The sequence below is a fragment of the Ovis canadensis genome, chromosome 18, assembly GCF_042477335.2.
Source record: "Ovis canadensis isolate MfBH-ARS-UI-01 breed Bighorn chromosome 18, ARS-UI_OviCan_v2, whole genome shotgun sequence".
Taxonomy (NCBI): domain Eukaryota; kingdom Metazoa; phylum Chordata; class Mammalia; order Artiodactyla; family Bovidae; genus Ovis; species Ovis canadensis.
This window is the reverse complement of record NC_091262.1, coordinates 40046601-40070735: the sequence shown is the minus strand read 5'-3', so window position 1 is coordinate 40070735 and position 24135 is coordinate 40046601. Positions and strand designations below refer to the sequence as shown.

At 51.5% G+C, this 24135-nt stretch overlaps 1 protein-coding gene across 8 annotated transcripts in view; it reads right to left on the bottom strand.

Moving 5' to 3' along the window:
* The window catches only part of ARNT2 (aryl hydrocarbon receptor nuclear translocator 2), a 190709-nt gene that overhangs the window by 13385 nt on the left and 153189 nt on the right, over positions 1 to 24135 (bottom strand). For 4 of the 8 annotated variants that reach the window (XM_069559010.1, XM_069559016.1, XM_069559017.1 and 1 more), the window contains 6 exons: positions 20544 to 20695; positions 10830 to 10902; positions 9485 to 9608; positions 4673 to 4772; positions 1922 to 2060; positions 1050 to 1215 (listed from right to left, as the gene is read on the bottom strand). In XM_069559010.1, the coding sequence (XP_069415111.1) occupies positions 1050 to 1215; positions 1922 to 2060; positions 4673 to 4772; positions 9485 to 9608; positions 10830 to 10902; positions 20544 to 20695 (754 nt within the window). The remainder of the gene's footprint in view (positions 1 to 1049; positions 1216 to 1921; positions 2061 to 4672; positions 4773 to 9484; positions 9609 to 10829; positions 10903 to 20543; positions 20696 to 24135) is intronic. The other 4 variants (XM_069559012.1, XM_069559009.1, XM_069559013.1 and 1 more) reach the window with 1 other exon arrangement.

Here is a 24135-nt window from a genome sequence, read left to right as displayed (position 1 = left end):
CAAATGGAAACTCAGGTGTTTGGACTCTGCTTCATGCTTGCCTGAGAATGATCCATTCTGCAAAGGAAATGCCCCCTGAGCATGACTGTCTCCACAGACAGCCCTGCAAAAAGGTTCAGCTTCTTGCAGCTGAACACCAGCTCAGGCTTCTTGCCGGCACCAGGATCCTTTCTGAGTTCCTTCTCTGTGACGTGGGACTCAGACCCTGGCAGACACGCAGAGTGGGTCATTTAAACACCCGCAAGGTGAGCAGTGGCAGGGGCTCCTGGGAAGTCCACCAGAGGGAGCAGACGGTTAACCCTTTAGGGCCTGAAGTTGTGCAAACAAAGCTAAGCAAGGTGTTCTTCCATGGGATAGGATCCCTCTTGTAATATTAAAGAGAGAGAGAATTTTACGATGTTTATCATTTACACAATTTATTGACGCAATGCATCATCCCTACGACCCATACTTCCTCAGCTTTTTGAAACAAGATCATAGTAAGTTCCCTATATAAAAACTTTCAAAGATGCGAAGATGCCCAGCTATTGTACTGCACTACTGCACTTTTCAAGGTACGGAACCGTAAGATTAAAAATGCTTGCTTTTTTTTTTAATGTATTATTTGTGTGGAAAGTATTATAAATCTATGGCAGTACAGTACTATATAGCCAGTTGTGTTAGCTGGATATCTAGGCTAACATTGTTGGACTTACAAATGCACTCTTGGAACAGAATTCATTCATAAGTAGGGGACTTACTGTATAGGGTTTTTTTGGTTCATCTAACAGTCCTTGCCAAGGGCCATAAATGGTTAAAATAGAACTCAGATGACATCACAGGAGACCCAGAGCCTTGACAATGATAAAGTCAATCTACAAAGCCAAGGTCTAGGCAGCAAGTCTCTTAGGGACACCACTGGCCTCCTGATGGCCAGAGAGAAGAGAATTTGGAAATCTCCAGACCTGGTGCCAGGGTTTTGAGAGCCTAGGGCTCAGACCCCCAAACCCAGAATGTTCAGAAATCTTAACTGGCTCTCCCAGGAATTCGTCCCCTCCGTCCCCACCTACCGAAGCCTGGAGTCCTGTTGGCCAGGCTGGAGTAGGCGTTCCCGCTGGGCGAGGAGGTAGCCGGACTGGAGAGAGGGCTGTAGGACGAGGGGTCTGCGGGATATGTGTGGCTCGTTCCGATCCCAAAGGGAGAAGACTGAGTCTTGCTGGACTGCGAGGGGATTTGCTACAATCAGGACACAGTGAAGAGAGGGCCAGCATCACCAGCAGGCTCCCTCCCCCACCCTCCATGGCCCCGGTTGGTCAGTCACGTGCAGGTCCAGTCTGCACTGGCAGCCCTGCTCTGGGCTGATAGTGACTCCAGTGGCCTCCCGGCCTGCTGGGTGCCATGCCCAGGATCAGGCCAATACGTGCTGGCCCAAGAAACAGGACTCAGGTCCTGGATTTTCAGGGTCTGGTTGAAATTGCCCTCCAGGGATTCAGTGATCTAAGTCCTCTGCCTTCCGCTTAGGGGACCTTGGCAAGGACTCTACCAGCCAGGATACAGATGTTCCCACAGTGAAGACAGGGAGCCAGGTGCGTCCCCAGGTTGATGTCCTCATGTACTCCTGGGCCAAGGGAACCGAGGTCCTGAGTGGTGAGGGGCTTGCTCCTGAGGGAGGGTCTCTGAGTGCCCGTCCCCTCCCCTGGGTCCCCCAGAGCTGCCTCCAGTTGGGAGAAAAGGCTGTGAAACCAGATCTGGTACCACTGATGGGCACCTAGTTCTCAAAGTACCCTTTGCCCCGTGCTCCTAGGAGCCCGGCCATGGTTGAGGTGGTCAGCTCCAGCTCCATGTGCTGACCTGTTCTCAGAGCCGGGATCCCCAGAGAGCACAGCTCAGGTGCTCTGCGCCCTCTGGGGACCTGGGGCAACGTCCTTGCTGACGCCCATACCTGTCCTGGAAAGGGCGGCCGGCTTCCTGTCCAGGCCACCTGACTCTGGTTGAGCTGCCTGGAGATCTGGGACATGTTCTGACTTGTTGAGGATGAGGACTGGATGTCGTTCACTCCAGGCACGTGCACCACAGCAGAGCTGCAAAGGAAGAAAGAGCACCATGGGACTTTCCTGGTGACCCAGCGGTAAGACTCCACCTTCCAACACAGGGGGCTCAGGTCCCACCCCTGGCCAGGGATCTAAGATCCCACGTGCCAGGCAACTAAGCCTGTGTGCCACAGCTAAGACACCAGAGTGCTACAATGAAGACACAGCACAGCCACACAAAAATTCTCGCACTAACCGTGATCAAGAGGAACTTCATTCCCGAGATCCCCTCCTCACTTAACACAGAGCTCCTTTCCCATCTCCCTCTTGATGTGTGTAAGTGACCTTGGGGCCTTTTCTGATCACTGTTCTCTACTGGGGTGGTGGGGGTCTCCTCCATCCCTTGGCCCTGGCTGCCCTCACAGTACTGACTGGATAGCTGGCAGGAATGCTGTGGACCCCAGGATAGGTGCACAGGGCCCGTGGGACCACAGCAGGACTCGGGGGGGGGGACAAACTTAGGGATGTGCAGCCACAGCTGTGCCATCCTGCCAAGGGCTCAGTGCCACTCATCCCATGTCCCTTCCCACTCAATCCAGCTCAGGCCCTGCAGATGTACAGGAAACTAGCCATCCTACAAGCTTACAGCTTGGTGGCACTCTTTTAACTAATTAACCCATTCGTTCTATAGACCAGTGATCTAGTGAGAGCCTCCCCAATGCCAGGCTCCACAAGGGGACTGGCCCCCCCCTTCTGTTTCAGTGACAACAGCTGGTGCAGACTCAGCATCTCTGGCTGGACCATCTGTTCTAAGCGCCTGCCTGCAGCCTCACTCCTCCTCTCCACCCCTGACACCTCTGTCATCACAAACTTTCTCCAGGACCTCGTTTCCTCAAGCCCCTCTTCTGGGGCTTGAGTCGTCCCAGTGATGAGCCCAAACTCCCAAGTCGAGCACAGTAGAAAAGACTCATGTATTCATTTCATTCTTTTCCTCCCAGACTCCAGGAGTCCCCGTGTCTCCTGTCCCTGGACTCCGCTCAGCACAATCCTGATGCCTGTGCACCTACCCTTGCAGCAGGTGGCCATCTGATTTTTTGCTTCTGAGCCTCCCCCTACCCCTGCCCCCACCGTGCTGTGCCTGGCTAGCCCTCCTCACCTCTGGCCTCTGCTCCAGCCTGGCTGCCCTCTGTCCAGATGGCAGGGGGCGGGGAGGGAGAGGGGGAAGCAGCAAGTGTTACAAGGACTCGATGAACACAGGCCTAGGCGGGCCTGGCATGGAACTACAGCAGCTCGCCACGTGCTGAGTGGGTGAGTAACCAGCAGCAGGGGAAGAGCCTGGAGCCTTGGCCAGTGCTCCGCAGAGCCAGGCAAGCAGCAGGGATTATGTCTCAGGGGCAGCTCACAGGAGGCCACCATCTTGTCCTCCCATCCCCAGACTAGAGAGTAGCTGCTCCAGGACAGAGCTCCCTAGAGACTGAGAACAAGTCACCATCTACTACAGCCCAGCTGCGGGGCTGGCAGAGCTACTCTGTGACCTCAGGGGTTGATGTCTCACGGCGCAGCTGCTGACCACCTGCTGCCTCCCCTGAGGTTGGTCCACTGACCCTTGGTGAGGGCCATCCCGGCTGGGACCTCTCCCTGGGGTGGCTGGTCCACCTGCCCAGTCTTGGTCCCTGCCTGATTCTCAACTGGACATTCAGCTCTGGCCGAGTCAGCCGGAGGCTGGGCTGCCTGGGGAGCCCCATCCTATCAGGCACGGGTCTGAGATGCTTCTCCTACTGGGTCTGGGGGTACCTGATGGCTCCCACAAGTGCCCACCACCCTCCCTGAAGGTGTCTGTGCCCAAGCCGAGCCCCCCAACCCCTGCTCCTGCTGCCCTGGGAGCCCCTGGAGCCAGGCCCTATCCCTGGTGGTGTTGCTGGCTTCCTCAGTGACTTACAAGAGACCCCTGATGCTAAGAACCAACCCCCGGAAGCACAACATCCGACTTATGCCTCCCATGAGCAGCCCTTTAGGCTGAGACCTCAGGCGTCATGGAGTGGTCCTCTCCCCCTTGGAGTTCGGGGTGGCCTCTAGAAACCCAGGGACAGGGTACTTTCTGCTGCCTTGTCAGGTGTCCCTAGGTCTGTCCTGGCTAGAGCCACCTCACTCCCTTCTCCATGGCAGGCACCTCTGCAAACACAGTGGCTGGCACCTTTCCCATCCAAGAAAGAGTAACCGACACTTTGTACTTATGGTGGCTCATCAAGGGCTTGCAGGTCAGAACTGGAGCTCCCGGACCCCTCAGCCTGGCCCTGGCATACCAAAGTGTGTGTATGTGCTCAGTCATCTCTGACTCTCTGCGACCCCATGGACTGTAGCCCGCCAGGCTCCTCTGTCCATGGGATTCTCCAGGCAAGAATACTGGAGTGGGGTGCCACTTCCTTCTCCAGGGGATCTACCTGACCCAGGGATTGAACCCACATCTCCTGCACTGGCAGGTAGGTTCTTTACCACTGAGACATCTGGGAAGCCCGGGCATTCGAATGGGTAAGCACTAAGTGAGGTTGGCAGTATTTGCTGTACACAGAGTTCGACTCTGAGACTCAGGGCTTCACTGAGTAGGGGCCTCTTCCTGCCCTCTTGCCCACCCCTGCCCCATGCCCTGCACTCCCAGCTTGTACCTGAAGGCCTTTCCCGAGTGTCCAGCAGGGAACGGGCTTCCTTGGGAGTAGATCTGCTGTGTTCCTGCCGCAGAAGCTGAGCTCATCATCTTCTTCTCCGCTGGGAAAAGTAGAGCAAGGGTCACCCTGGAGTAGTTCCCTCCCTACAGACTCCAGGGCAGGGAGCCCTGAGCACCCACACAGAGAGGCTAAAGAAATGGGCTCAGACCCCAGCTGGGACTTTAGATCTGACATGAGCAAGAGTGTGGTAGTTTGAGAAACAGCAGTGAGGATGGGAGCTCGCTCACTCTCTCTTGTAATTGAGGGGCCCAGGGCTCCCCCAAAACACCCTCCCATTTCCCCAGAAGCTCAAAGACTCCATTTGCATCTTACTCCTATAATCTCGAACATCTCCACTTGCAGTGAGATACCAGAATAAAGGAGATGCAGATGAGTTACATGGCAGCCATTCTGTGTCTGGACAGACCCCACATCTGCACCTGTCTCTGGCTTGCTGGTGGGGAGGTGGGCAGAGCAGGCAGATCCTTCCCTGGGTGACCATGAGCAGTGATGGAAACTCAGGATCCCGGACTTGGGGCGCAGGGATTGGGATAAAGGGACCATGGCTAAATCTCCCACACGCGTCAACAAACCCCCATGACGTTTTTAAAAACACGGAGGCACTGCGCAGCTTTACTGCTCCATTGTCTTTTTGCTGTGATGATGACGTTGCTCAGTGGGAAATCCCTACAGGATGGAAAGAGATCGGACTCTTGGGTGTGTATTTCTAACCTAATCACAAGGCCTTGGATCTTGGAGAGAAAGAGACGAGGCTAAAAGTTGCAGGAGCGGGACTTCCCTGGCGGTCCAGAGGTTAAATTCCATGCTCCCACTGCTGGGGGCACAGGTTTGATCCCTGGTCAGGGAACTGAGATCCTGCAAGGTACATGGGGTTGCCAAAATATAAATAAAATTAAAAGTTGCAGGAGTAAGAGAGACTTCTGAATTTTTCTTGACTATAAATAAGCCATTTTTTTTTCTCATGTATTTAAGATTTTTGGTTGTTGGTTAAATAAGAAACATTTATTTTTCTCAATGCTCCAGGATGTTTGTGGGGTACAAAATTACATATGTCTATAAAATCACAGGGGCTTCTCCGGTGGCTCAGTGGTAAAAAATCTGCCTGCCAATAAGAAGACGTGGGTTCGATCCCTGGGTGGGGAAGATCCCCTGGAGGAGAAAATGACAATCCACTCCAGTATTCTTGCCTGGGAAATCCCATGGACAGAGAAGTCTAGTGGGCTATCGTCCATGGGGTCACAAAGAGTCAGACAACTGAGCACACATGCACATAAATTATATATATATATATGTGTGTGTGTGTAATTTTAAATCTTCTATATCTTTCTTACTACTTTGAGCTACATGAGTTGTTAGAGATGAAGAAAGGCATGTTGAAATCTTCCACTGCAATTTGGCTTTATCAGGATCTCTTGTGTTTCAAACTATTTTTGGATTTCACATTTCAATGTTCATGATGTATCTTCATTTTTAGGTTCCACCTTTTATCTATATAAAATAAGCTTCTTTCCCCACTGAATGCTCTAACTTTTCTTTGTGCAGCAAGGTCAACACCTCTGCTTTCCTCCTTGGTTTTGGAGCATCATCACCATCTACTCTCTCAGGTTAAATGGTTTCACTTTGTTATGGGAATATCATATTTTGGGGGCATACCATTCCAGAATTAGAAATCAGGAGCCCTTGGACATCAACTTATTGCACTACTCGTGCTATTCATAGTTTCTATTTCACTTTATTTTTCTTCTGAGTATTTTGCAAGTTGCTAAAAATGTCCTTGTCTTTTCTTGGAAATGATTTGGAAGTGAGATCTCTTTCCTTTCCTTTCTTTTTTTTAAAAAATCATTCATTAGTAGTTATGTTTTTAATACTTGAAGTTATATATCTTTGTAAATGTCAGAGATAAAAATAGCATAGACTGATGAGAAATTTCTGTTCCTAGTACCCTCACCCAAAGTATGTACTTTTGCTGAACTGATTTGACTTGGGTTTTTATTTTTTAAATATCTTTTGTATCTTCTAACAATTTTTATATTAATTCTACATGTCACTAGTTTCACTTTTTCAATGCTCCTACTTTTCCAACCTATTGTTTCCAATCTTGGGTACTGTATTTTAATTCATTTCACAATGACTTCTGCAAGTGATTTTTTCCAAGAAGTGTAAGTAGATGGCACATATCTGAGAAGGTCCTTCTGTTCCTTTTTTTTTTTTGTGGCTGCACTGGGTCTTCCTTGTGATGTGTGGGTTTTTTTCTCTAGTTGAGGGACTAGGGCTTCTCTTATTGTGGAGCACAAACTCTGGAGTGTGAGGGCTCAGTATTTCTAGTACGTGGGCTTAGCTGCTCCGTTGTGTGTGGGATCTTAGTTCCCTGACCAGGTATCAAACCCATGTCCCCTGCATGGAAAGGCAGATTCTTAACCACTGAACCAACTCTCTGTTGCTTTTTCATATAGGAAACCAGCTTGGTTGGTGGAAAAAATTTGAGATTACTTATTTTCTTTCCTCTTTTTTTTTTCCTTTTCTGTTAACTTTTTTTTTTCCTATTTTGTCATCTCTATGGGAAGATGTCTATATCTGTATAATATTAAAATTTCAAATGGATTTCCCAGAAATGCTGTGGGTGTGGCCAAATATTTCAGGATTATCTGAGAGGAAGAGGAACCAGTGAGATGTGGGATTGTTTCCTCTTGCTAGATGAAACCACACCTCTCCATGAAAGTGGAAGAAATACTGTTGTGGGCAGCTGGCACATGTGGATGACTGGCGACGGGGAGGAGGGGGAGCACCAGCAGGGAGCCCTTGAGTCGTGCCAACAGGTCTGTCCTCTGCTCTGAGCCAGATGCTGGGCTGCGCTGGCACCTGCTGCCCTCAGCTCAGGCTGTGCTGTGCTTAGTCGGTCAGTCGTGTCCGACTCTTTGTGACCCCATGGACTACAGACCACCAAGGCGCCTCTGTCCATGGGGTTCTCTAGGCAAGAATGCTGGAGTGGGTTGCCATGCCCTCCTCCAGGGGATCTTTTCAATGCAGGGATCGAACCCAGGTCTCCTGCACTTCAGGGGGAATCTCTACCGTCTGAGCCACCAGTTCAGGCAGCTTCCTGCTTTCCTAGCATCCGGTTCCCGGCAGCGTGGGAACAGGGCTGGGTCTTCCACCCCACGAGCTGACAGCAGGAGGACTGGATCTGCTTAGGGCCTCTCTGTCCTCTGTGAGGCCACGCTGCCCCCGCTCCTTGGTCCTGAGAGGATGGTCCTGGGGGTCCCGCCCCTTTACTGCATTCCCCGCGATTCTGTGGCATGAGTCAGCTAGTATCTCCCTAAACTCATCCCAGTTGTACTGTATTTCGCTGATCACATGAAAATGGAATCTGTTTTCCTGAATTTTGGAATTGACAACAACATTTCCAAGTTTTATGTGTTGTTGATCTCTGTGGCAGTCTGAGTGGGTGGGTTCCATGTGACACCTGAACTTTGGACAGCACCATTTTATTTCTTTATAAAATTTCTTATATTGTTTTATTATTTATTTACTTTTTTGGCTGCGCCATGCGGCAAGTAGGGATTAGTTCCCTGACCAGGGATTGAACCTGCCACCCTTGTCGTGCAAGCACAGAGCCCTAACCACTGGACATCAGGGAAGTCCCATGAATGGCACCACCTTCTCTAATAGCGACACTAACACAGGTGGATGCAAAGGGTGACTTATGAACACTCATACAATGGAACGCTACGCAGGCAATAACAGTGCAGATTATTTAATAACCTAGAAAGATGTTTGTAATAGACACGTGAAAAAGTAAGCTACCAAACAGTATGAGCTCAATTCTGTATATAAAAAGAGTTCATATGTGTAGAAAATGGTCTTGCTCTAGTGGGCAGGGTCATGCTCAGTAAATCTTTAACCCAACTGTCTCCTCCTGCAGGGTCGGGGGGTCGCTGTGCTCCCTCCATGTTAGTTGTTTGGCCTTGAACATCAAGAAGATCAAGCCAGTCAATCCTAAAGAAAAGCAACCCTGAATATCCATTGGAAGGACTGGTGTTGAAACTGAAGCTCCAATACTTTGGCCACCTGATATGAAGAGCCGACACACTGGAAAAGTCCCTGATGCCAGAAAGGTTGAGGCCAGGAGGAGAAGCAGGAGATGGAGGATGAGATGGTTGGATGGCATCACTGACTCAATGGACATGAGTTTGAGCAAACTCTGGGAGACAGTGAAGGACAGGGAAGCCTGGTGTGCTGCAGCCCATGAGATTGCAAAGAGTCAGACACAACTTAGCAACTGAACAACAACGTGTAGAAAGACAAAAAGGACAAGCTTTAAAAAGTTAAAAAAGATTAAATCTAGGTGGTAGGATACTGGATCATTTTTATTTTCCTTTTTATGCATATTTTTATTTTCAAATATGGTCCTCTCTACATTAGAGATTAAGATTTTTTTTTAAAATAGGGACATGTCTTTGGCTTGATAATACTAAACTGTACCATGATCAACAGAGCTCATTTACTCCGAGTCCTCAAATTTTGAAGATGAGATGTCAGAGGCCCATGAGATGTCAGGTGGTTGCCCCAGGTAACAGGTAAATGAGAGGCGAGTTTGAGAATAGAGAGGACTCATTAGGACCCCTGAATGTGGTGTTCCTTTTACACATTGCAGTAGTCGCTGTAAATTCACCCTCAAGGGTGGCTGCCTCCAGCTGGCTGGTGGCAACTATAAACCCCACCATCTCACCACGTCAGCACTCTTTGGGAACTTACATGCACTGATTCCTGCAAACATTTCGGCAAACCGCGGATCTCTTTCCTGGGAAAAGATTGCGTCTGCCTTCTCCACGGACTTCCCTGCATCATGAACTCCGGCTGGTAGGTTGGGGACAGGCACCTGTTTGCACATGAAAACACAACAGCATCCCTGGGTGTGAGGGGCAGAACAGACACACCAGATCCCTCTCCCTCAGAATCGCTGGCATCTCAGGCTGGGGTGCTGGGTAGGGCAGGGAGCTTGTGTATATGCAAAAGCCTAGATAGAACACACAGGTGTGGGTGTGAACAAGGGGTCACAGAAGTCTGACTGGAGTTCCACTGATCACTTGGAGAGAGAGAAATAAAAATGATCAACTTAGTCTAAGTATCAGGGAAAGTGAACATAAAGTTTAATTGGAGAGAGACGCCAAGTACCAGCACAAGCTTCAGCTTCTCTAAGGCCAGAAGCAGTGAGAAGAGAAGAAAGGAGAAGGGAAGGAGGGGGGCCTGAGGAGATGGCCAGGAAGAGGTCCCCTGAGAACATCGGGGTGCAGATTAAAGGTGGGAGGGGCAGCACGGAGGCTGCAGAGTTGACAAGATTCAGAGCTGGGTGGTCTCCAAGTTCCCACATAGCCTCTGGATCTCAGTACCAGTAAGTCCCTTACATACGAACCGGTTCCATTTCGAGAGCATGTTCACAAGACCAATTTGTTTGTAAGTCTGACAAAGTTAGCCTAGGTGCCCAACTAACACACTCGGCTATGAGGTACTTTACTCTCATAGGTTTATAATACTTTTCACACATATCTGCACCAAAAAATGAACACAAAAAGATTAAGAGAACATTTTTAATCTTACAGTACAGTACCTTAAAAAGTACAGGAGCACCAGCTACATCATCACTGCTCTCATGCTTGCTTCCCGACACCCTGGGCTTGAAAAAGACACTGCACTGCTGTCCTCTATATAGTACTGTACAGTAAAATACACACGAGCACAACCATTTATACAGGCGTACGCACGTGAGTGTACGCCAGACACGAGAACTCACTCCTGTGATTGGATATGCAAAGCCACATTTGCATCTTTGAAAGCTCACAGCCTGAACTTCGCATGGAGGGGACTTACTGTACTGGCTGCTCGCAGCTCGCAAGGCTTCTGTTCTACACTTGGCATGGCTCAGCTCTGCATGGGAGAGTCACAGTAGACCTCCACTGCACACACACACTCTATGGGGGCCAAAATGCTTTCTGCAGTGTGGGTGGAGGGAGCAACAGCACCTGCTGGGCTGAGGGGATTTAGTCTGCAGTCCTTTGGTTGGAGACAGTTCTAACTGGGAAAGAGTTTTCCAGAAATTCACCTGGGACAAGTCGTACGATGACAGCCCGTCTCTCTGGTGCACTTCCAGCTCTGCCTGCTGCTGCTGGAGCTGCCTGTGAAACAAGGGGTCAGCAGAGAGTCAGGAAAAATAGATGTGGGGGTGACAGGGTGGAGCCTGAATGTCCCTTGCTCCCCAGTGGCACAGCGGTAACACCTGTTGGATCTCTAAATCGTTTTCAGTTTTGATTGATTTTATTTCTTCATGTTCCAAATCAAGGCTCCAAGTCTTATATTTTAAGTTGGAAAGTGAAAGTGTTAGTCGATCAGTGGTGTCTGACTCTTTGCGACCCCGTGGACTGTAGCCTGCCAGGCACCTCTGTCCATGGGATTCTCCAGGCAAGAATACTGGAGTGTTGCCATTTCCTCCTCTGGGGTGGGGTAGGTCTTCCTGACCCAGGGATCAAACCCAGCTTAGGTTGACAATATTTAGGAAATAAGTGGGTTTTTTAAAAAAGTCAGTTTTATTGAGTATAGTTGCTTTTGTTTCCCTGGTGGCTCAGCTGGTAAAGAACCTGTCTGCTAACACATGACATGCAAGAGACACAGGTTTGATCCCTGGGTTAGGAAGATCTCCTAGAGAAGGAAATGGGTTTTCTTGCTGGGAAAGCCCATGGACAGAGGAGCCTAGAGGGCTACAGTCCATGGGGTGGCAAAAGAGTAAGACATGGCTTCACGACTAAACAACAAAAATACATAAAATATATATGTATATATGTATATGTATATATATATATATATATATATATATATATACACACACACACATAATGAGCAAGTAGTTAGGGAAATATTTTCACCATTAAAATAAGCAAAATAAGCACAAATTAAAATAATCCCAAAGTACAATTTTTCACCTACTAAGTTGGTAAAGCATGCTCAGTGTGCTGGCATGGTACTGAAACTATCCCGCTCACACCCTGCAAGAGAAGCCTGTGTGGATGCAGTCTTCTCGGAAAACAGGACGGTGGCCACATCAGAAGGGGCGGCTGCGGTCACAGCCTTGCAGGTGGTCACCCTGCAGCAGGGGCTGTGCTAAGGAAATGAATCAAGGGCAGGAAACAAGAGCTGTCCCCGCACAGCTGGCTGTGACAGGGGAGCGGCTTTGTAAACCACATCTATTCATTTGCTGAGTAAACACGGTCAGCAGCGGTGGCCACAGTGAAGACTGGAACCACCACAAGGTGTGACAAGAATGTGCAGAAAAGTTCAGCACCAAATGTTACGGATGCTGTGATTACAACTACAAATGTTATGTCCTGTGTGGGTGAGTGAGATTTGGAACATGGAAAAAAAATATCTTAAGTGTTTGCATTAATTGGAAAGACTTTCTGTGTTCATTTTCACTATGAAAGTATGGATGATGCTAGGGTGTCCCTTTGTCATCCCTGGCCACTCCCTGGACAGGAAGGTGGCAGGCAGGACAACGGCTCACAGATCCCCTGCCCTCTTCACTTGCGGCCTGAGATGTATGGAGGAGAGCCTGTGAGGCCCTCCCTGGAGAGGATGCACAGCTGTGGACCAGCTCAGTCAGGGAGCAGGTCCCTGCAGAGGGGCCGCTGCTGAACAGTCGCAACCTGAATCAGCATCTGAGGACCTGGAGGGCTCCCCGGAGAGTGGTGTGATTGGGTCCAGGGGAGGGCAAAGATGCTGGTATTCACCCTGCCCTTTCTGCTCAGAGTCTGCATTCATATGGACCACGTTAGCCTCACACTGTAAGCACACAGCCCTTGGGGTAGAGACATTTAAAACGCCCTTTATGTTTAAAACTCCCAGGTGGCTTAGATGGTGAAGAATCTGCCTGCCAATGCAGGAGACCCGGTTCAATCGCTAGATTGGGAAAATCCCCTGGAGGAGGGACTGGCTACCCACTCCAGTATTCTTGCCTGGGAAATCTCACGGACCGAGGAGCCTGGCAGGCTATAATCCATGGGTTTGCAAGTGTTGGAGACAACTGAAGCGACTTAGCATGCACGCACCTCTCTACGCCTCCCAGTTTGAGTTCCAATTCTGCTTTGGAGAAATACAAAATAACTTGAATTGTGGTTCTCAACTCTTTTCCTCAGCATTCAGAGGTGTACAATCTGAACACTGTTCACTCCTCCAGCCACGCCTTTTAATCAGGGCCCCTAGCGTGTATGTCCCCCACAAGGGAAGACATCTTAAAAGAGGACCCCACCCAGTTGGAAGACCCAGTGAATAGTTTATTTAAAACTAAGCCCGGCAGGACTTCTCTGGTGGCTTAGTGGTTAAGACACCGAGCTTTCAATGCAGGGACAGGGGAGCCTGGTGGGCTGCCGTCTACGGGGTCGCATAGAGTCAGAAGTAAGATCCCACATGCCTCCAAGTGCAGCCAGAGAAAAGAAAAAGAAAGAAAAAGTACTAAGCCCAGGTGAGCCATGTCTTCAGTGAAGTGCGCTGAGCTATCTATGCCAAGTGTCTGCCAGGCACTGGAGAGCAAAGATAACCCAGAACCTATGTGGTCTCTGGCCTCGGGGAGTTGACAGCCTCCAGGGGCAGACAGATAAGTTGGCAAAAACAATGGCAGTATGCTGAGTTAGGGATCACAACACAGGAAGAAGGGAGGACTTCCTATCTGAAAGTGAAAAGTGTGAAAGTGTTATTCTCTCAGTCGTGTCTGAGTCTTTGTGACCCCGGGGACTGTAGCCCGCCAGGCTCCTCTGTCCATGGGATTCTCCAGGCAAGAATACTGGAGTGGGTTCCCATTTCCTTCTCCAGGGGATCTTCCCTACCCAGGGATGGAACCAGTGTCTCCTGCACTGACAGATGGAATCTTTACCACTGAGCCATCACGGAAGCCCACAGTATATCTCCCAACCTTGGCATCAGAGCCTGGAGAAAAGCTTAACAATAAAACCAGCACCATGTGACTGCCTACCAGGCAGCCTAAGCCCAGCAACACCAGGAAACAGGAGCACTAAAAATAATTTTCAAGAAAAAAGGACATTTCAAAAACATTTTAAAGAATTGATAAAATCGTCTATTGAAAAATGACAACTTTCTGTATTTTCTGATTCTGACTTGACAGGTTTGCTGTTTTACTTTGATTTACATCCTGTGGGCACCCTCATCTCTCATTGGCATGCCCTCTAAAATCCAAGTGTGGTACTCAGAGCCAGAACCTCATCAACGTTTTCACATCTCTGAGAAATGACTGATTTTACAGATAAAGAAATTGAGGCTCAGAGAGTTCAGTGACGTGCCCAGGGTGACACTGGTCAGTACGGCAAACCCAGGATTCAAAACCAAGTGTGTCTGGCATCAGCCCCTGAACTCCATCCGAAAGGTGTATAGGAACCACCTTTCTACATGTCCCATCCCAAGAGCTGTGAGCCCAAGACACCATCCTGAGCCACCAGGCAGGAGAAAACAACTCTGTGCTTTGGGATTTTTGTGGAATTTTTGTAGCAGTGAGCTCCCCTCCAGGGCAGGAATCCATGGACCACCGCCTTCTTCCTTTCATAAGCTTTCAGACGCTCAACCTTGAACACAGAAGAGGTTTTCCAGGAAATAAGGACCACTACGAACTCGTGGTGCAGCCCTGGTGTCCAGCCCAAGCACAGAATCTTGATGAGTGAGCAGCTGTGCTGCTGTGCCGGGGGGCCTGGTGCGTGGGGTGAACAGGGCAGAAACCCAGCCCTTTCCACTTGCCCAGCTCTGCGCCCTGGGGTGTGTCTGTGATGCATGGAGGAGGGCGAGGGCTTTAGTTAGCACAGAAGCATGACCAGACGTGATCAGAGCCAGAGGTGTTACAACGGGTGTCTGCTCTCTGCTCTGTTGAGCTCTGGGGGCTCTGAGACCACAGACAGTGACTTTCTCTGGGATGTAGAAAGAAAACAAAGTCTCAGGCCTGGCTGGCAAAGATCCAGGATGCCAACCTCACCGTCCCTGTGGTCTGGACATGAGATGCTCAGTCTGGGCCTTTGGTTTCCGCTTCCGCAGCTGAGCGTGTGGGGAAGAAGTGCTGACCTGCGGGCTGCCCCATCCTGAGAAGCGGTCCGAGGAGCTTTCTCGGACATTTCATGGCAACGGAATGAAAATAAACCCTGGTGTGCTTGCAAATTCCAGAGAGGGAGAAACACGGTGGCTGGGCTGAAAGCTGCCCGATAGCACACGGGAGGGAACCGGATCCCGTTCCACAGACTGCTGCCCCCGCCCACCACCCATTAGCTGGGGCCCAGAGCTAACGATCAGCAAACAGACACAGCAAGCACGGGCTTCCTGTCAGAGTGGCCGCTCTGCATCAGGAGGTGCAGCATGCTGGCAGATGATGTCAATTATCTCTGATGCTCCCAGGACAGAGGTTTTTACTCAGCCAGAGTAAGTGAGCAACCAGCCATTAAGGGGGCAGTCGGGGGCAGCCTGCTATCGTACCCCTGGGAGTAACAGGAATCCAGCTCACAGCCATCAGGGTGGCGGGGGCCAGGGGGCGGGCAAGCTCAGCTGACCAGAGCAAGGATAATAATATCCTGTCCCCCACCCCCATGGATCGAGCACCATCTGCATGCCCCCTGTGAAGGGCTCTGGGTGCCTGTGAAAGGGTTCGGAACTGGTATGATCCAGGACAGGGAGCAGCCTGAGTGCGGTTTTAGAGAGATGCTTCCAGGGCCAGATGGAAGGCAGGGAGCACCGGCCAGTGGGGATGATGGATGGTCACCTGGGAGATGGTGAAGCCTTGATGGAGGCAGAGGCAGAGGAGGAGAAAGTGGGCCAGAGAGGACCCCAGACAGAATCTGTGGGCCCCTGCTCTCTGCCAGCTGTCTGCTGCAGGTGGACGAGAGGTGGACCCAAGATAAGATGGGGCTTGGTGATTTGACAAGGTGTTTCGGCTCCTTCCTGACTCTAAACTCTGCACAGACCAGGAACAACACCTTCCCTGTAGGTTTTCTTTGCTTCCTTTTATTCTCTGCTAGCACATCCTGCCAACCAGTGGCCAGGTGGGCTGGGCCCACCAGGAAGCCATCCCGGAAGACATGGGGACCGTGGAGTTTCAGGGACACACATACACACCAGCACAACATGCAGCTGTGGTCATGTAGACACACAGTGACTCTGTAAGGGGTGGTCGCACAGGAGGGTGTGTGCTCAGCCCCAGCAGATGCACAGGAATGCTTTCAATCCCCCATTAAGGAGGGGGGGCGCATAGGAAGGCACAGTGCCTGGGTCGTGCAAACGACTCCTGCTCAGCGGCAGCCTACAGTGTGTCTCCCTGACGGTGTCCATCCCCGACATCGACACGGGCACTTTTCAAAGCTGGGCCTCCAGCATGTAAAATGGGAGCCTGTGTTTTCTGGAACGACTCCTGCTCAGCGGCAGCCTACAGTGTGTCTCCCTGACGGTGTCCATCCCCGACATCGACACGGGCACTTTTCAAAGCTGGGCCTCCAGCATGTAAAATGGGAGCCTGTGTTTTCTGGACTTTCCCTTTTCCTGCCTCGATGTGATAGGAAAACAGGCAAGCAGGGGACAAAGAGGCCTCCCTTTCAGCAGCTTCCAATGCTAACCATTCACACTCTGTTTCCCTGGGATGTTTCTTTTGGATGCTCCGGACAGAATGCAACTGGGTTTGCAATTCCCCCTTTCTCCCACAGGCAGAGAGCATCAAAGAACCTTTCCACAACAAGTCTGCCTATTGCTGGTGAGGACAGTCAGGTACAAACTGGAAGCCGGACTGTTCACACGATGGCTGTCACTGCCCTCTGCTGTCCACAGGCAACATTTGCTACATCCTCACCCAGAGGCCCTTAAATCAGCCTCTGCTGTGAGTCTGTGTGTGTGTGTGTGTGTGTGGGGGGCTCCTCACTCTGTCCAGTCTCAGTGAGCTGTGGGTAGTGATCATTCTGAGAAGAGATGTAAGGACACCCCCGGGACAGAGTGTTCTGTTTTGTCCGTGATGCCTGACTTCCAGGAAAATAGGTCAGAGCCTCTGCCTGTGGCTGCTTTTAGGAGGAGGGAGCTTTCCTTTCCTTCCAGGCCCCTCTGTGACACTACCTGCTAGGGATGCGTTCTCAGAGGCCCTGGGTGTAAGTTGTTGATTCTTTGCCTCCCCTGTGCCCTCCTTGTCGCCTTTTACTCCCTCCTGTGCTTCCTCCCTCCTGCCACTCACTTCTCACGCTCTCCATGTGATGGACACCTGGGGTGGCAGGGACCAGAGCAGAGGCATCCTGAGAGTACTGGACGCCTGGCACAGGTGCTCAGTGACCATCCATTGTGTTGCGTCACAACAAAGCATGCAACTGTGAGTGCTGAAGCTTGCATTCATGTTGGAAGTAAATGAAGCATGGTGAGGACTTCCCCAGTGGTCCAGTGGTTAAGAATCCACCTGCCAATGCAGAGGACACGGTTTCAATCCCTGGACAGGGGTCTGGGAAGATCTCACATGCCTCGGAGCACCTAAGCCTGTGCACCACAACTACTGAAGCTTGAGTTCTGGAGCTCGTGCTCTGCACCAAGAGAAGCCACTGCAATAAGAAGCCTGCACACCACAACTAAAGAAAGCCCGTGCAGAGCAACGAAGATGCAGAGAACCAAACAAACAAAAGAACAGTCGTAAATATAAGACAACCAAAAACCCCCAAAAGGGGAGCTTCAGTCTGTTCTTCTGCCCCAAATCCAGAGGACTCTGCAGATCCCCAGCCTGGGACCCTGCTCTCTACTGCTGAGCGCGGCCTGCGTGTAAGTGGCTTCAGTGACAGGCGGGCTGCTTCCACCACACCCTCCGAGGTTCCCTGGATCAGGCCATGGACACCAGGCATCACACACGCAGAGCGAGGACCAGGAGAGAGCCCAGGTGTGGGGAGGAAGGCAGACAGGTGAACAGAAGAGAGGAGGGGCGGGATCATAGGAGGAGGTAGCCATCACTAAGAGCTGGTTAATACACTGGCACCAAAATGGTGGACGTTCTAGGATGCCGCCCGGGGCCTGGCATGGTGGTAGGCTGGCCCATCTCCATAGCTTTGGGCACAGGTAGCTGGTGGGGCTGGGACAGGTGAGGTGAGCCTGCAGATGAGCTGCAGTTTGAACAGATGCTGAGCAGACCTACTCTCTTGTTCGGTTCAGCCTTATCCCCTGGGGCTCCCACTGCCCAAACCCAGCTCCACGTCAATGAGCCCACCTGTTACTTCCTCCTAGAAAGCCCTGCAGGTCTGGCCTGTGTCTCACCTCTACACTCCCTACTGCTGAACAAAGAAGGAGCTTCGAGATTCTATACCCTGCGTATCTCACTCTTCCTCCTGTTTCTCGAGCTTCGTCATTTTCTCCAAGGCCAGGGCAGGACACAGGCCCAGCACTAACAGGCACCACTCTGCTCCTTCTCCTGCCCAAGTCGGGAAGAGTGGGAGAGGCAAAAACTCCTTCACTGGACCGAGTTTACCAAGCAGTGACTAGACAGAGTCAGATATTAAAAAATAATAAAGATATGGGACTTGCCTAGTGGTCCACTGGTTAAGACTCTATGCTTCCACTGTGGTCAAGGGGGTGCAGGTTCAATCCCTGGTCAGGAAAATAAGATCCCACATGGCACAGGCCCAGCGGAAAAAAAAAAAGTTACCTTTTTGCATTAGTGGATCTACAACTTAACTAGATTTACTCCTGCTATTCTTACCACTGAAAGTCTTGACTAGGAGAAGGAGGTGTAAGAAGAATCAGAGCATCAGGTCAGTCAAGGGGTAAGATGTAAAGAGAGAGGAGATGGCTTGACAGGGAAAAATGACCAGTGAGAACGGGTTATTGACGGGGGTCCCTGGTGGCTTCTGGGCGAGCAAGTTAGCGGAGCTGGCACCACACCAGGTTCTCGGGGGTCAAGGAGAGATGAACAGCGAGGGCGTCCAATACAAACACGTGGCAGGACAGGGAGGGAAGCAAGCAGGGTGGCAAGAGAGGGGTTTTCTAACATCAGGAGGCATGTCCCCAGGTGGGGGCCTCTGGAGGAAACCTGCAGCGCGACTGGGTGAGTACCGCCCATGGGAGACAGGATGTACCAGGAGCTAGAGGGAAAGTGGAGGGCTCGGTCCTGGAGGGGTGGCCTCGCCCTGGCTGGCCACCAGCAGAGCAGGAGAGGAGGGGACTAGACAGACCCACATGAACTAGGAGGGGTTCACGCAGACGGCCCTGGCTTCCCTGTTCGCTGGAAGACAATACAATGTGCCCAGAGTTAGAAGCAAGCACGTGCTTAGCCAATCTGATGGAACTGGTAGAGAACAAGCCAAGAAACTGCCGTGCAGCTGTGCCCCGGGGCAGGGGGGATGTAGCTGCCTCCATCAAGTCAGTAATGACCACTGGAGACCCCCCATCCCACCGCCCAGGGCTGCTGCTCCACCAGAGAGATGCAAAAGCACCATCTACACTGAGGATCCAAGGGTGGGTGGGTGGGGCCTGTCATTCTCCCCATTTTACAGATGAGCAACTGAGGCTTCAAAAGAGCAGGTGACTTGCCCAGGTGGGAGCTGGGACTGAAGCCCAGGTCACCGGTCCTCTGAGGGTCTTGTGTGGACCCATCTGTCCAGCTCTGTGCCTTGTGGTCCAGCAGCAGGGCCAAAGCCGAGACACTCCGGGTGGTGTTAGAAAGGAGGCTGCTTCTGGGGACCCAGAAGGGAACCGCCAAACTCAGGGAGCCTGCAATGGCAATGGAGAGCTCTGGGCAAGCCAGAAGGTCACTCACAGTGACGGCCTGGAGGTGCTGGTGTCTGGGGAGGAGAGTGGTCATAGATGAGGACGGGGAGGTGGTCAGGGTGGGGACAGACTCCACAGCTTAGTGCGGAACCTGGGAAAGTGGAGGACAGCAGTGCCGCTGACCGGAGACACGGGGATGCATGGGCACAGTTCCCACCATGTATGTTCGTCTCACGCCCTGCAGACTGCGCGCCCCCCACCCCCAAAACTGGGCACGGCTTCCACGTGCTCCCGTGCCTGTGGACATCATTTTGCCTTTGTCCATGTTGGTTCTTTGGACTGCTGATATTTCCTCAAGAATAAGTCCAGAGAGAAGGCATGACCTGCCTGTATCTAGAAGCCCGACCTCATCATACCCTCCGGGAAACCTGAGAGAGAGTTGTTATCACCCCTTTCACCAATGGGGAATGAAGGCTGAGAGATGAAGGGACACAGTCAAGGTCACACAGCAGGGAATCGGGGACCACGACTGGAGCTCTAGGTCTGTGTGTTAACACACGTAGGGTACAGCAGCAAAGCCAGCAGGGATCTCAGAGGACTGCGTCAGTGACTGGACAGCCAAGAAGCCCTGTGACCCTAAGGTGCTCACCCCTGTGCTGCCTGGCCCCCATGCCCCAGAACTGCCAAAAGGCTCAGCCTCACTCCTCCACCTCCCGGCTTCAGCTGGCACAGCAGGGAGCCCCAAGGAAGCCCCCAGCTCCACTCTGCTGGGCTCTGCACTCGGGGAGGAGATCATGGAAACCAGAGCATCTTGAACCAACCAACCGTGTGATGGAGAGGGAGTACTACCAGGGTCATCAGTCAGCACTGAAGGCTCCCAATCAGGAGGGCCTTGAGAAGGGGGACCTGGGAGGAGATAGTGAAGAGGGGCCAGTGTTGCCTCCTCCTGCTCCTTTGTCTCCTGCAGGGATCTGCAGCTGCCGGCAGAGCCAGAGCCTGCAGGGAGGAGAGCGTCACGGAACACTAGCGCCGGCTGGGACCTGGGGAGGGGCGGGCGGGTACATACTTGACGTTGGTGTTGGTGCAGATGATGTACTCTATCTCATCGGAATAAGGGTTCTGGAAGGTGAAGCTGCTGGTGCGGATCAACACCCACTCGCGGTTCTTGGTGCGGAACCGATACATGACCGACAGCACTTGGCCTTTCAGCTTCACCACCTGAGCAAACATTTGGAGAAGGAAGTCAGCGGGAGGAAGGAAGGTGCCAGACAGAGCGGGGAGGCAGCAAGCAGTGCAGGCTTGGCGGGGGCCAGCGGGAGCCCAGAACAGGAGCATCGTGGCCACAGACAGGCACGGAGGGAGGGCGGTCACCCTCAGGGGAAGCTCGGTCCACTCCCCCTTGAGATGGGACCCTGCACTTGGGTCGTTCTGCCACCACCCTGTGAGAAACCAATTACTCAATGCCCTTTTTAAAATACTGGCGTATAATTGCTTTACAATGTTGTGTTAGTTTCTGCTGTACAGCAACATGAACCAGCTGTACATAAACATATATCCCGTCCCCTCTTGAGCCTCCCTCCGTCTCACTCCCCATCCCGCCCATCTAGGTCATCACAGAGCACCAAGCTGGGCTCCGTGTGCTATACAGCACCTCCCATTCACTAGCTGTTTCACACATGATAGTGGATATATGTCAATGCTACTCTCCCAATTTGTTCCACCTACCCCTTCAAAGCCCATTTTATATCAGAACATTTTAGCTTTTAGAAATTAGACCACGAAAACTCTATAAGCTAGAGGGTTTCCCTTTTTGCCTTGGCTACCAGGGCACTCTGAGCTTGGTGCCCACGCCCTGATGCAGTTAACTCAGGTACATAGTGACGTTGTACTCGTGGGTTTATTCCTTCATGCTTCACATTAAGAAATTCTTAAACTCCATTTAACATTGCAGATTGGATTAAATATACTCTCTGGGAGGAGATACAATAAAATAACAAATTTCTATGCATTATCTATTACTACTTTTTTGTGGCCCCCGCAATGAGGCATCCGAGATTTTAGTCCCCTGACCAGGGATGCCCCCTGCAGTGGGAATCTTAACCACTGGACTGCCAGGGAAGCTCCTCTATTATGACTTTTATGTTGCAGTACAGTTTCCAAGATACTTCTCAATGTAATCCCTCACAGGAACTTGAAGAGGTGGGCTTTTATAATGCTCAGCATCACAGAAATAAAATAAGTTGTCCGAGATCAGACAACTTAGGTAGAAAACCTGGGACAGGAACCAAAATCTTATTTCCAAACCATGAGTATGTTTCAGGGGACACATAGCTGGCTTTCCAGCTTTATGCACACACACAATCTATCACATGCAGAAACCCCAAGATGCTGAGACTGGATGGCAGGGTGCAGGTGCACAAGGTGACACCAGGGGCAGTTCTCAGCTGAATCAGGAAAGAAGGAGAAAGGATACAGAAGGCTGGTGGGTTCAGGACTGGGTGTGATGATGCCTCCAGGACAAAGCAAGGGGAACAGGAGCCCCCCCTCCTGGTCTGCGCATCCCAGATCCTGTGGCTGGGAGGCAACCAGCCTCCTGACTGAGGATCACAATGTGACCAGAGATAAGAACTGGGACCCGGGTCCCTGCCCCTAACCCTTGACACTTGTACTTTATTCTGGTTGAACGTCAGCAGCAGCCAGGGTCAGGGACCCCATGGTCGCCGAGAGCCTGCACCCTCAGCCCAGGACCCGGCAGAGAGTTAAGTGCCTCAAGCACATTTCCTGAGCTGACTCAACACTTCAGTGTGGTGGGGGGAGGCCAGGCCAGGACGCCCAGGGGTGCCCGCTAGCAAAACTGCAGCCTCAACAGGAAGCCGGCCAGAGGTCAAGGCCATGTGCTCTTCAGGGCCGTTTTCCAGGGGGTTCTCTGAATCCGCACAAAGCACCTGGGATGCAGGCAGCGCCCCCGTGGTGAGACCATGTCTACTGTATTCTGAAGCTTGAGGATGGTGCCTTTTCCTGCTTCCTCTAACCAGGATGCCTGAGATGGTGTGAAATTTTTTGACTCCGTGGAACACACACTCTCAGGCACCGCCTGTGGGAGAGCTCAGCCCCTGCTGTTAGTCGCTCAGTCGTGTCCGACTTTTTGTGACCCCATGGACTGTAGCCCGCCAGGTTCCTCTGTCCATGAGATTCTCCAGACAAGAATACTGGAGTGGGTTGCCATTTCCTTCTCTAGGGGATCTTCCTGACTCAGGGATTGAACCTGTGTCTTCTGCATTGCAGGCAGATTCTTTATACCATCTAAGCCACCAAGGAAGCCCCTTGGCCCCTGGAGCCATGTGTAAAGAGCAAGGGCGGGAGGGAGCCCAGCCTTGCACCTGCTGGAGGCTGACTTACAAATATCTTGTGCGTGTCACCTCCCGTGGTCCTCACAACAGTGCCTGGTGTATCTGGAAGCTGAACCACAAAGGAGGAACTCTCCTGCCAAAGCCTTGTGACAGAGGAGGTTAATCTCAAAATTAAAGGTCTGCTGTCTTCAGCTTGGAAATGAAAAGAGCCCCATTCATCCCATTCTCATGGGATAGAAATCTGATTCTGCCCATTGGGCACCATGAAAGGAAAGGTTAGTTTCTTTTTATTTATTTATTTGACTGTGCTGGGTCTTAGTTGTGGCATGTGGGATCTAGTTCCCTGACCAGGGATGAAACCCGGGTCCCACGCATTGGAAGCTCAGAGTCTTAACCACTGGACCACCAGGAAAGTCCCAAGAAGCAATTAGCTTCCATTGCATCTGGCCAAGGATCTCTGAAGTATTAGAGAACTAAAAAGGATATAACATAGGGCACTTGAATGGCATCGTCGACTCAATGGACATGAGTCTGAGCCATCTAAGGGAGACAGTGAAGCGTGGGGAAGCCTGGTGTGCTATATGTAGTTCACGGGGTCGCAAGGAGTTGGACCTGACTGAGCGACTGAACAACAACGAAAATAGGGAACTCTCCTGCCAAAGCCTCGTGACTGAGGCGGAGCAGAGGCAGGATGGGACCCCACGTCTACCTGACCTCTGTCTTTCCCCGACGCACTAGAGCTGAGACAGAACCGTTGTGTCATCCCCAGAGAGCCTCTCACCAGCACAGGAGGGGTGGGCGCGTGGGTAACTGTAACTCGGACAGCAAACATGACAGAAACATAGGATCAGGTGCCATGGGTTACGTCACGGACAGGCTTTCTCAGGGTCCAGAAAGTGTTCCTGGAGGGAGGTGGGTTTGGGTGACATGCTGGCTGGTAAAACTCTGGCTGAAACGGAAACTCCAGTACTCTGGCCCCATGATGCGAAGAACTGACTCACTGTTAAAGCCTCTTGATGCTGGGAAAGATTGAGGGCAGAAGTAGGTGACAGAGGATGAGATGGTTGGATGGCATCACCAACTCCATGGACATGAGTTTGAGCAAACTGGGAGATAGTAAAGGACAGGGAACCCTGGCATGCTGCAGTCCATGGGGTTGCAAAGAGTCGGACACGACTGAGTGACTGAACAATGACAAAGCTTTGGAGAGGGTTTCCCTGGGGCAGAGGGTGCAGATGAGCACATGTCTGGGGGTGGGGAGACCTAAGGTGCTATGTGGGTGAGACCACGCATATAAGGCAGTGGAGG